The sequence below is a fragment of the Chelonia mydas genome, chromosome 7 (assembly GCF_015237465.2).
Source record: "Chelonia mydas isolate rCheMyd1 chromosome 7, rCheMyd1.pri.v2, whole genome shotgun sequence".
Taxonomy (NCBI): Eukaryota; Metazoa; Chordata; order Testudines; family Cheloniidae; genus Chelonia; species Chelonia mydas.
Genome location: NC_057853.1, coordinates 78,696,824 through 78,709,621, shown reverse-complemented (window position 1 = coordinate 78,709,621; position 12,798 = coordinate 78,696,824). Strand labels below are relative to the sequence as shown.

General features: G+C 39.8%; 1 protein-coding gene across 3 annotated transcripts in view; it reads left to right on the top strand.

Moving 5' to 3' along the window:
- Positions 1-12,798, top strand: part of CTNNA3 (catenin alpha 3) — an 891,674-nt gene that overhangs the window by 800,963 nt on the left and 77,913 nt on the right. For all 3 annotated transcript variants that reach the window (XM_037904831.2, XM_037904833.2, XM_043550666.1), the window contains one exon: positions 9,492-9,673. In XM_037904831.2, the coding sequence (XP_037760759.1) occupies positions 9,492-9,673 (182 nt within the window). The remainder of the gene's footprint in view (positions 1-9,491; positions 9,674-12,798) is intronic.

Below are 12,798 nucleotides of genomic sequence, written 5' to 3'. Positions count from 1 at the left end.
CTTTCCAGCTGTTGTTGTTCTCCTGTATGGCCAAGTCTGTGTATAGCTCGAACTCCTCCTTTGAGCAGGTCCATTGCTGGGCTAAGATTGTGCCTGCAAAGTCCACTGGGGAGGCTACAGAACAAGTTGCATTGCTCATGCTGTCAGCTCCTGCACTTAAAAGAACTCAAAGCTCGGATTCTGCCACCATGTTTCATTAGCAAAGAGGGAAGCTAACTGCGCAGTACGTTGAACAAGGGGAACTTTATTAAAAGCTGTGTGCTGCTCTGTCCATTTTGCTTCCAGCATAACTAACCATGTTCTGTGTTCCCCTAGTGCCCAGTCAATAACCATCCCTCCCCTCTGACTCTAGTTACAACTGATGAAAATACACTCTGTACTCTTTCTTCCATGAATTCTTGAATCTTCAGATTTCTATGTAGTACTACTTTGTCAAAAAACCTTATGGCTGTACACATACTAGAAAAAATAAGACTTTTAATTAGGAGATAGCGGACAGAACTTTTGTTATCTGTTGTAAGAGCAATCCCTTGCCACACTGTGTACTATGCTCAGAAAAATATTCACTAGAGTCTTGCATACAAAACACATATCTGTGTTAGTAACCTTTACCAAATACATACCTGTGTACTTGGTAAGCTGTGCATATCTGAAAAATATACATTTGAATGCAGCCAAATTTATGGGCATACATCTAGGAAGGAAGAATGTAACTTACAATTAGAGCTGGTTAGAACTTTTTTGCCTAAATATTTGGTTTTACTGAAGTGTTTTGCAGAGATGAACCACTTTCCACAGAATTTTCATCAGAGAGAGAGAGAGACTGACTCTATTGATGAGAGGCTAGGGTACTGGGCTGGGATGTGGGAGATCCTGCTATGCATGATTTAGAATGACCTGGGATGAAAAACTCTGCTCTGAGTCAGGGAGACCAGGGACTTGAATCTCCCACGTCCCAGGGCAGCACCCTAACCACTAAGCTATGGACACACATGTTTTTGAGAAAACATTTGAAAGGTTTGGGTTTTTTTCCACAGAGGAGTGAAAACAAATTGTGAAACTTCAAAAGTTGCCACAAAATGGAATTGCTGTCCTCTGATCTGCATGAATTAAATTACAGATTACACGCTGTGTCCTGAAAAGCAATGGCTTTGGAAAGTAGTCATACAATGTGTGAATCTGTGACACCAAACTGATCTGAAACTTAAAGATGGTCAGGTTCAATGAAAGCCTAGTTTAATTTGTCATATGCCAGTTTGTCCATCCCTAGTATTATGACTAATGAGGTGGATAACAATAAGGCTAAACCTCTCAGAAGTCAGCAGATAATACCCTCTTTGAAGTTACCCAAATATCACAGAAAAACAGGCTAACCAATATATTTAACTGAGTTTTATTTTAAAAAATATTTTCTTTTGTAAAAGAACCACAAAGTGAGCAAGATGGCTCCCCATCACCACCCTCAACTTCCTAACACCATTATCTTTTTACTGTAGTGAAGAAGTTTGCAACTATTTGTGCTTGTTATGGAAGTAATAAAAACTTGCTTTCATTTGTTGGGCAAAATAAACCTGCACTTTCATCACAGCAGATTTTCAATTTAAATCGTTATTTCACATTTACCTTTACATTGTCTATCTCGATGCAAAATCACACCACACTTAAAAAGCTGTGGATGTAATTTTGGGTTTGTTGCTACATATGTTTTCAGTGCAGTATCAGAGAGCTTAAAGAAAAATCAAGGTCAGCGGGATAGCATTTTATGATTTTCCTTGGTCACTTAGTTCCAGTGATTAAATTGTCATATTCCACTCGGAAAACGTTACTCTGAATGCACAAGCAAAACATCATACCTCATGGTTCTCTTATTAAAATCTCCTCTTTTTTATGGTTGCCAAACATGGCTCTCCATTCCTAGACTCAAACATTATTAAAACTGTGGGCTGGGAGTGTTAGACCTCTCCATCAGCTGATAGAAGATAAGAAATATGATAGTTACATATTTGCTATGTCAAATGGACAGTACTCTCCTGCTTTTGATCCCTTTTCCCTCTTTACCCCTTGCTCTCCTTTCTTTCCATTTAATTTCTTGCATTATTTTCAGCTAGTAGAGCCCCCCCAGTCACAAACAAACACCAAGTTCCTCAGTTACAAAGATCTTATCACGATTTTGATCTGCCTGTATATTTGGTCAGTTTCATGCTTTTTTACATTTTAAAACAAAGGTTGAAAATACTACATAAAATTGTCAGTTACACTTTCTAATTTGGTGCCTGTAATTACACCATGGATATGCTTTATGAAACCTATAATTGCTAGTAATTCATATAACTAGGAAAATTAACTGTGTGACAGAGTAATCACAGTGTAAATAAAATCTACGTCATGTATGTGGATTCCAAAAAAACCATGAATTACTTATAAAACCAAAAGGATAATATAAGTAATTCAGTCACCTTCTTAACCTTCCAGTTATATGAATTAGTGGTAATTTGTTATAAACAAGAATAACCACAGTGTAATTATATTGTAATTGCAGTGTAACCACAGTTTTGTAATAACTGTCACCATATTAGAAGATAGATCCATTACTTAAATATGAGTGACTATGCAATAGCTACACCACATCATTCACTTTGAGAGAAGGGAAGGTTAGTAGTGGGATGAAAGGGATCTATGAGCTCAGAACCATGGAGGCCAAAGTTCTGCAAGGATTCTTGGACCTCAGGTTATCTGTGTAGAGTGCCTGCCCTGCTTCTTGCTTTCCAGTAACACCTCCAGGACAATATTCTTTTCTTTTAATTATTTTTTATAATAGTCTAAGAACCACTTGTTTTTTCAGCCTATGATGATATTGAGTTAGATCCTTGGCTGCAGCTGAAGGAGTGCTCGGTACAGTTTAGGAAAGTGATGCAAAATTGGCTTTAAGCCTGCCTTTTGTATCCACAAGCTTTGGGTCATCCTGGCATTAGTCCAGTCACCTAAAGGCTGCTCCAGTTACGCTGACTTCCAATGGTTCTGAGAAACCTTTATGGCAGCCAGGGATCATAACAGGACCAGGCTGGATATGCCCCTCTGTACTGGTCACAGGCACGGGAGGGAGCACGGGAGCATCTATGGTGTGTCTCATCTACCCTTGTAATAGCTGAATTCATGCGTAAAAGTGCTTTGTGCCAGTGGAGCAATGCAAAATGGCCTGCATACGCCAGAGCGTCCAGCTCATTGATTTGAGTTTTTGACTGGTTGTGATAATTTCACAGAGAATTTCAGGGTAATTTTTTCAAGAATCTGATTGCTATGCAAAAACCTTACCCAGAAATAATGTAAAAGAAATTATTTTGTAATGGGTTTGGCATGCAGGCATCCAACACACCATTTTGGTAATGATGTTCTCAGTATGCATGGGACTGTTTGGTCCTTCACTGTTTTCAGCTGATTCAGTACAAAAATCATTCACATCAAGGCCAGCCAGCCTGCAGAAGTCATATTGTTCTCTTTAAAATCAGTGTTTGAGTTACTTTAATCCTGAAGGGAAGGGTAACTCATACAACTGTCTTTCCTTATCTTGGAATAGTTTTTATACCTGATAAACATGCATACTGTACCCAATGGCTGGAGTATTTTCCCATTGTGGCTGTGATAATGTAGACCTGGCTTGTTGGGCTGAGTCCATAAACTTATAAAACAATTAAGAAACCAAAGTGTTATAAGTGAGAGCATGGTGAGAGTACCACTTCCCCATCTTTTGGAGATAATCTGATTTCTGGTCTGAATATGGTATATTTTAAAAATGATTTCCAATTGACACTTTGATAATCAATTTATCATTTAAAATACTGGCTCAATTGACAGCACAGAAATTTTTGTTTTGACTTGTAGTTAAGAGTTTCCAATTCTATAGAATAGACATCAGGGAGACTCCCTGAGAGGTCATGAACTCAAATGCCTGGCTACCTTATATGATTTATGAGCAGCAAGGATCTATGCTAGTGAGAAAGACCGATAGTAGCTGCCTTCCATATCTATTGCCAGTTTGGGATGTAAGCGTCTGAGTCATTGGCTTTAAAACTGAGGAACTCTCTAAATGTCCGCATCTGAGGAATCTATTTTGTACTGAATTCAGTTTTTTTACTGAAGTTGGATAAAACTCACTGAAGTTGGATAGAATAACCAGAATTCAAGATTGGAGGAAGCCTGCTTTCTGTTCCAGCTAAACTAATCTGCACAATTTTAAATAATTTACTCAACATAGCTGTAGATTTCTTTTCAGCTGACTGGTAACTGAACCATGTCTGCATTTGTGTTTCCTTCATTCTGACAGCAGTCGTTAAAATTATTCCTATTTAGTTGATGTAAGTTGTCTTGCATTTTCTGGTGGAAATGAAATGCAGTATTTTCCGATAAGGAAAAAAAAAATCACTTCGTGATGCAATCCATAGCAGTTTATGGGGTTTTCTGGTACTACAAACTTCAGATCTTGCAGCCAATATTCATCATTTATCAGATTAATGACTTTTTGTTTAAAATGTATTTTAGAATAATATGAGTGGGGAGCACATTTTCAATATTTTTGTGAGTCCCCCATAAGTAAGGTAACTTTTCACCTTACATATTTTTTAACAAATTCCATAGATGTTAATTTTCAGGTGACACTGGACACATTTGGAATGTTTGCACTGGCTTGAAACCCAGGGGAAGAGTGGGGGGAATAGCACAGTGCCACTACTTTCCTCTCCTTCTGGAGCTGGGAAGTGGACGGGTCCTTGGCTTTACCTCTTCCTAATGCTCCAGCAAGTATTGCTGAGTCAGCAGGGCAGGGGAGGTAATCTACTTCTGATACTGACTCATGGTAGGTTACTTTCCCTGTGAAGCAAGGTGGAACCTGGGGTCACATTGTGACTCTGAGTTACAGTCAGTTCCCTGCTGTGCTCCTGGGCCAGTTCAATTACATGCTGAATGTTACTTGGGGCAGATTGCTAACTGACAATCTTGCTCATAAATGGGGGGGGGGGGGAGGGTAGCCCTTAAAAGCTTTTAACTGCCAGCACTCTGCGTTACCAGGAGATGTTAAAAATGAAATCAATCAAATGCAATCAAATCAAGATCTATTTTAATGAAACAATTATAGGAGTGGCAGTCTTTCTCTCACAGGATATTGGGCAGTTCAAGCAATCTAAGAATCCCTTTTCCAGAGAATTCTCTAAAAGGAGTTTACGCTATATTTCTGGGTGTGGTGATGGCTGCAGGACATACATTAATATCCCTTCAGGAACAAAAGAAACCTTTAAAGATTTAAGTCACCATTTAAATATATAAAATGCTCAGAATTTTCCATACTGTAAAAGTTAAATACAGGAACATGGGGAATCAACATAGGTCCCTTGTGTTCAGACTCAATGGCCCAGATATAAAACATACCCCAACACCTTCCCCATCCTACAAGATAAACCCTACTGGACTAAAACTGCCAGCTGGGTTCCCTCACAACATTTAGCCCCCTTTTCTGTTTTCAAATTGTCAGCACACAGTAATTTGTACATATTTATTCTCAGTTTGTATCTGATTAAATGCTTTGTCTGGAACACTTCTAGCCAATGGATTTAGGGTTGCCAACACTCCAGATTTGTCCAGGAGTCTCCAGGAATTAAAGATTAATCTTTAATTAAAGATGATGTCATTTGATGAAACCTCCAGGAAAACATCCAACAAAAATTGGCAACCCTAAATGGATTGTTTGTGAACTACTCACTCTGGCCCCATCCTGCAATCAAGTATATGATGGTTATTCCCGTGCCCAGCCAGAGCCCCAAGACTGTTCATTTGAGTATGCAGTATTTATGATTTGCTGCTCAAGGCATTAATCTGGTTACCTAAGTCACATGCTAGTGTCTGTTTTTTTTTTTTAAATCCTGATCGGATTAATTAATTTTTCTAAATAGGATAAGGGCCTAAACGAATTATTGGATCTCAGTTCTTAAGATGAAGGTGGGGGAGCATTTTAGGGAGAGAGAGAGAGAGAAATGGCAGGTGGCAAGTCAGTGTGGAGAATTCTAGAACATTTAAACCTTTTCTTTTACTCTTTTCAACAAGAAAGAGGATTACATTTTGCTGTGTATATGTATCCCTTATTTTAAAAGACTGGACTCCTTCATGATTTCGGAAGAAAGACATATAAGTCATATTCACTAGCGGCTTTTTATCCATTTTTTCTCCTGTCACATTCACACTCAGTAATTTGTATGTACTTGCACAATCCTAATTGCACGTAGGCGCAGTCCGCTCTCTGTGTGTATTTTTTTATTTGATTGTCTCAATGCCTAAGCTCTCTAGCTACAGAGGTAACATGGGCAACTGCATCTGATGAAGTGAGCTGTAGCTCACGAAAGCTTATGCTCAGATAAATTTGTTGGTCTCTAAGGTGCCACAAGTACTCCTTTTCTTTTTGCGAATACAGACTAACACAGCTGCTACTCTGAAAAATGGGCAACTGTGGTATATTTTCCATCTCTCATACAACATTATTTCATATAAGAATATTGTGACATTCTGAGGGCCTTTGACAGTTGCCCTGAGGTTCATCAGCAGCGATGACTCTAATATTAGCCAGTGCATTCCACTGATCTTTCTATTGGAGAAAAATGTGAACTCTCTGCATGGTATGATCAGGCAAATGATAACAAAGGTCTAGAACTGCCCTCAAAAGTGTTGTGTGTTGCCTCAGATGAATACATACTCAAGGACATTATACTTTTGGCTTTTTTTTGTTCATGGACCTAGGATTTAAAGAGGCCATTGCCTCTTACCTCCTCAGGCAGATAGAGACATTAACAAATGGGAGCATAAGTTTATCGGCTTGATGGCTGTGTGCATTTCCGGGTGCCTGATCCAAACCTGCAACTGTACTTCTCTCGGAGGAGGATGTGGCAGATCAGATTGTGGAGAGTGTTCCTTTTGGAACAGTCTGGAGGACTTTTGGCTTGTCCTCATTGTCTCTAAGCTCCAAGTGGATTCATCCAGTGTTAGGACCACAAAGATAATGGATGAGATAGAGTATGAGTATTGGTCTCAATAGTAGGCAAGTGGTACTAGGGCCAGGCAGCATGTCATAATTATTTCTCTTTACCCACTGTTTTGTTGTTATTGAGCTTAATTATGTTACAATTCTTTTCATCTGCATCTCTGTATGCATGTATAATCGACAAAAGGGGTGGGTGGGAGAATCTCCATTTTCCGATTCATTTCTTCATCCTTCATTTCTTTTGCTGCATGTGGAAAATTGCTTTGTATTCCCTTGAGCCTCTGTACTTTGCTGTTGAAAAGACCAACATACTTGCCTAAGTTACTAGACCACACTGGGACTGAAGCTAAGCAGAAAAGAGCTCCTGGAGCAACTGGCAGCTATGACTTCCGCTCTCTGTGATGATGATACTTTTCTGCCGCTGCTCTAAGTTTATGAGGGAATCCTGTAATATGGTTTGTGGCTTCTGATTAATTTATGTAGCAATGTATGACGAGGATGACAATGCTGTGGTTTCTGCTTTTCTTGCTACTTGCAGGGCTCTAGATTTGAGTTGCTGGGCCTTGCTTTGTATAAAAGGATCTCCCCACATCTTTCAAAAACTAAGCATGGAAACGAAGCCTACAAGAGCAAAAATAGTTAATTTGGTCAGATGAGTATTCCTGACCTGTCTTGTCATTGCTTGACTCCAGGGCACAGTACATACATACGGTAGCATGTGCACACGTTCTCTCTCAGTGAGAAGAAATTCTGGTGGCAGAACCAGTTAAATGGGGGAAGGGGGGGAGGAATTGAATAGTAGAGCTTCCTCCTACTCAGTTTTACAGGGCCCTGTCCAGCTTTGAACCACAAATAGCTTTCAAAATAGCTGCAAGTGCATTTCTGGTGTGAATACAATCATAGATATGTATTAGTAGCGCCCTACCAAATTCACGGTCCATTTTGGTTAATGTCATGGTCATAGGATTTAAAAAATCGTAAATTTCATGATTTCAGCTATTTAAATCTGAAATTTCACAGTGTTGTAGTTGTAGGGATCCTGACCCAAAAAGGAATTGGGGCGGGGAGTCACAAGGTTATGGGGGGGGGGGTTGCGGTACTGCTACCCTTACTTCTGCGCTGCCGCTGGCGGCGGTGCTGCCGTCAGAGCTGGGCAGGGGAGAGCGGTGGCTGCTGGCTGGAAGCCCAGTTCCCAAGGCAGAGCCACCGCCAGCAATAGTGCAGAAATAAGGATGGCATGGTATGGCATTGCCACCTTTACTTCTGCACTGCTGCCTGCAGAGCTGGGCCCTCAGTCAGAAGTCGCCACTCTCTGGCTGTCTAGCTCTGAAGGCAGAAGTAAGGGTGGCATGGGATGGTATTGCCACCATTACTTCTGTGCTGCTGCTGGCAGGGCGCTGCCTTCCGATCTGGGTGCCTGGCCAATAGCCGACGCTCTCTGGTCATCCATCTCTCAAGGCACCACGGAAGTAAGGGTGGCAATACCGTGACCCCCCTAAAATAACTTTGCGACCCCCCCTGCAACTCCCTTTTGGGTCAGGAACCCAAATTTGAGAAACGCTAGTCTCTTTGCGCACCCCCCCCCCTGTGAAATCTGTATAGTATAAGGTAAAAGCACAGAAAAGACCAGATTTTGTGAGTGGAGACCAGATTTCACGATCTGTGACATGTTTTTCATGGCTGTGAATTTGGCAGGGCCCTATATGTTAGTATTCAGGATGCTTTTGTGTTTGAATATTCTGGTGAAGAAAAAATCATATGTGTAAAAGTTTGCAGAAAAAATGAGTAAAAAGGGCCACAAACTAGGGCAAAGCAGAATAGTGGGCTTTATTTACAAGAATGATTAGCAATTTGTTTCTGCATTCACCCAGAGCACCTTCATATTCAAGAAGATATCAGCATCTTCAGAGTTCTGCATATGTGGGTTTGATGGGTTTTTTTTTTTACTATTATTCTCAAAGGTACAATAATTAATATTTTAATATGTAGCTTGCGCTTTTAGATGTAGCTTGCGCTCAGAGTTTTGTTATTTGAGCTGACTGGCGATTCTGATATGCTTCTCATCATGAATTTCTTAATGGAGATGAGAACTGACCATAGAATGGAGGTTGACTTTTCCCATTGTTAGAATCCCTGCAGAAAAGTTCCAAAGACAATTGATGATTACCATTAAAAAATAAGAGGCGTCATCTTTGGTTAGAAGGTGAGTATTGGAGATGGACTTGAGCTTCAAAGCATGAATTTGATCTGGATCTGCTCAAAATTCAGGAGTATTACATTTCAGAATTTCACTTCATATTGTTCTAGAGATAAGGCCCAGTTATGAAATTGAAAGGTGTTCAGATTGGAGGTGTTTGTTCGGGCCCATGTATATTTAAAACATATATTTAGTAATGTCCAGTGATTTTTCCAAAAAGAAATTACTGTTAGAAACAGACGTGCGTTTTGCAAATCAAATTATCTTATGTTTCAGGCTAAGATGACTCAGCTGCCAGAGGCTGAAAAAGAAAAGATAGCTGAGCAAGTGGCTGACTTCAAGAAAGTCAAAAGGAAGCTTGATGCAGAGATTGAAATATGGGATGACACCAGCAATGACATCATAGTTTTGGCTAAGAGGATGTGTGTGATTATGATGGAGATGACAGACTTCACAAGGTAATTATGCAGAAAATGATCTTCAATATTTATAAGTGTTAGGGGCAGTTGTCACGTTGGTAAAAGGAGAAATACTAGGAGTTTACAATGGCAGGTGACAAAATCTTTGTAAAACTAATTGGCAAAGCTGATATAATGGAGGTTTAAAGAATTAGATGTGAAAAGCTGAAACACCAGAAGGGATGTTCAAAGTTTTGCACTCTGTTTATCCTTGAAAGAAAAAAACATGATGCCTATCTCTGTCCTCATTTTGATTTATTTTTTCCCACATTGTGCTCAGGGATGTTGATCCAGTTGATCCTCTTAGCATTTTAACTTCTTTTCTTTCTTGCTTTCTTTCAGTGAAAGGAATAAACTGACCTAAAGTAATTTAAGTTCTCTAGTCTATTGCAACGTGTACCATAGCATGCTGTCAAACATACAGTACGCAGCAGACATGCATACAACATGTACTGTACATTGCAAATGACAAGGAAGTAGACACTTGGACTGATACATATCTAACTTCACATTTCTTTTGATTATTTACATTGAGTTACCTTAGCTCTTTGCAGTATATGTTATGCTGTATTATATAGTATAAAAACATTCTGCCGTACTGCAGACAGTTTTAAAGGTAGGCATTTCTCTCTGGTGGTGTTAGTAACTGGTCACACTACTACATGAAACAGTCTCTGTTTTAGAAATCTATTCTGTCTTGCATTGACTATATGTATATTTCGCTCATTAGGCACAATGATATCAAGGGGAAGTTCATTGTTTGTTATGTGTGTTTATTAATAAAATACTTGTGGATATGTCAAATGGGAACTTCATGCCCCATATGGGGTGAATACCATCAGATACCACTGGGTTCCTTTAAAAAAAGACAATCCTTTCCTGTAAGGCAAGGGGAAAATTTAAGGCACCAGGGGCTAGATCCTTACCTGATGTAACTTGATTTAGTTTCATTGGGGTCAACAAAGCTGAACCAATTTACACCAGCTGAGGATCTGGCCCCAAGCTTGTTCCTGTGGAAAGACAGTTTCTATATTTCCTCATGCCAGCACTTCTCAAATTCTTCATAATTTGGAATACCTGAAACTCAATGCTTTTTAACTTTATTTTATGAGCATATCTTGCATAATGATATATTACACTTCTATAAAATAAAAAGATGTACTGTAAAGATGGAGATATGTCATACACTTTCACAATTAAAAACTCTCATTCTGCATCTCTCTCACCAAAATACATGAATTAACGGATTTAGAAATAGGCTCCATTAATCTTGATTAATCTTTTCCCAGTTTCTCTATGTGGCTCTCATTGATTTCAGCGTAAGCCACACTTGCGTGTCCAACATCATCAGATTTTGCTCTTTTGGTGCTTATTCCCATAAAAACCATTACCACTGAAAATGGGTTGGAGCATAAAACTCAGAAAGATAACATTAAAATCTGAAAGGATGGCAGTTCAGTAACTGGAAACAAAATTTTTAGTGGAAAATAATTATTAAATAAATATTTTTAGTGGAAAATAATTATTAAATAATTTTTCTTTACTCACAGGCCCTACAACAACAGCACTGGATCAGAAATCACTTGTATTCCAGAGACTCTCAGAAATACTAAGAAACATGCTACACCCCACAATGCACCTCATATATCCAAAAAGGTCTGAGCAAAAGCAAACAAATTAACAGCAATTTAGGTATTTGCAGTTATTGAGCCAGATCCACTACCATCTGGCTCATATGCCCCGGTCTGCCAGTGCAAAGCAACTGGAAATCAAGCTTATACAGCTACTTGGGGATTCCCTTTGCATAAGAGGTGCATCAGCGGGTTTGTGTGTGTGTGTTCTTTCAGTGTTCTGTTCAGCTCTGCACAGATAGCTGGCTTAGCAGACCTTGATAGTACCACCCAGTGCGGTTAAGTGCTGGAAGCTGGAAGGCTGTTGCCTCGGTAATGCTGTAATGCAGTAATGCTCAGTGCTTCTGCTCTTGGAGCGCCAATGTTATTAGTAGATAGTGCAGCATGTTAATTCAGCAGGCCTGGATGCTACTCATAAAGAAAGACCACTGGCACGGTTTGGTGACAAAGGCACTTTCCTAGGTTTATTGCCCTCGAGGCACAGTCCTAGCACCCTAGCTCCATGGTTACAGGTACGCTAACACGAGTGCCCCGTGGCAAGGAGTGGCTCAGTCAGCAGTGGCAGTTTCTGACCACACAAAAGGCTAAGGCAGGGTACCCTGACCTCTATAGACTGAGTCAAACAACTGGAATACACAACTTATACACTACCTTACGTATTTCATGACATCTTTGTTACCTCCCTTTGGGCCTGATATCTTGGGCAAAACATTCCTATTAATTATTTTGTCAAATCACCTTTCTTGTACTAGATTGGGATGTATATTCTACTTGCTGGAATATATTTACATAAATATTTAGTGCCTAGTGCATTAGCAACAACTTTGCCGTGTTCATATACTGGTCAGTGAACTTGTAAGCATTTGCTTTAATACATGGCCTGACTTTGGTTTATAGCCTTTGGTTCAGGCCTCAAATTTTGCACCAGGCCCAGTGCTCTTGGCATTCTCTCTCCCTTTCCCTGTCCCTCTCACTGTCTCTCTCCACAATAGGCATCTTGGATAACTAAGAGCTGACATACACCTGGCACCGAATGTGGGACATTGCCAGAGGGAAGGAGGTGTGGCCTTAACACTGCTACACTGAATCTGTCCTTTGCTCTCAGAACAATGCCTTGAGACCATAGATAGCTGGGCACAATTTAGAGCAAGAGCTCCAGCATAGCTGAAGATCTGGCCCATAGTGTGTAGACTGTGCAGATGTTACTAAACTGCAGGTCTTAGTAGATATATATTTTTCTTTAGTCTTTTACTCTTAGATTATAGTTCAAGAGGTGCATGTGGTTATTCAGTTTGATTCCCAGTCTTGTGCAGAATGTTTTCCTGTATTATTTCATTTTTTTCTTATTAACCTGCATTTGAACACTTCCAGTAATAGTGCCCCTCTTTTGTAGTCAATGCCTTTTGATTTGTTCTTAAAAGTTGCCAGATTTACAGTCCCAGAAAGTGCAATCCTGTAGGTATGCAAAGAATAAGTGGACTCATTGTTAAAGGA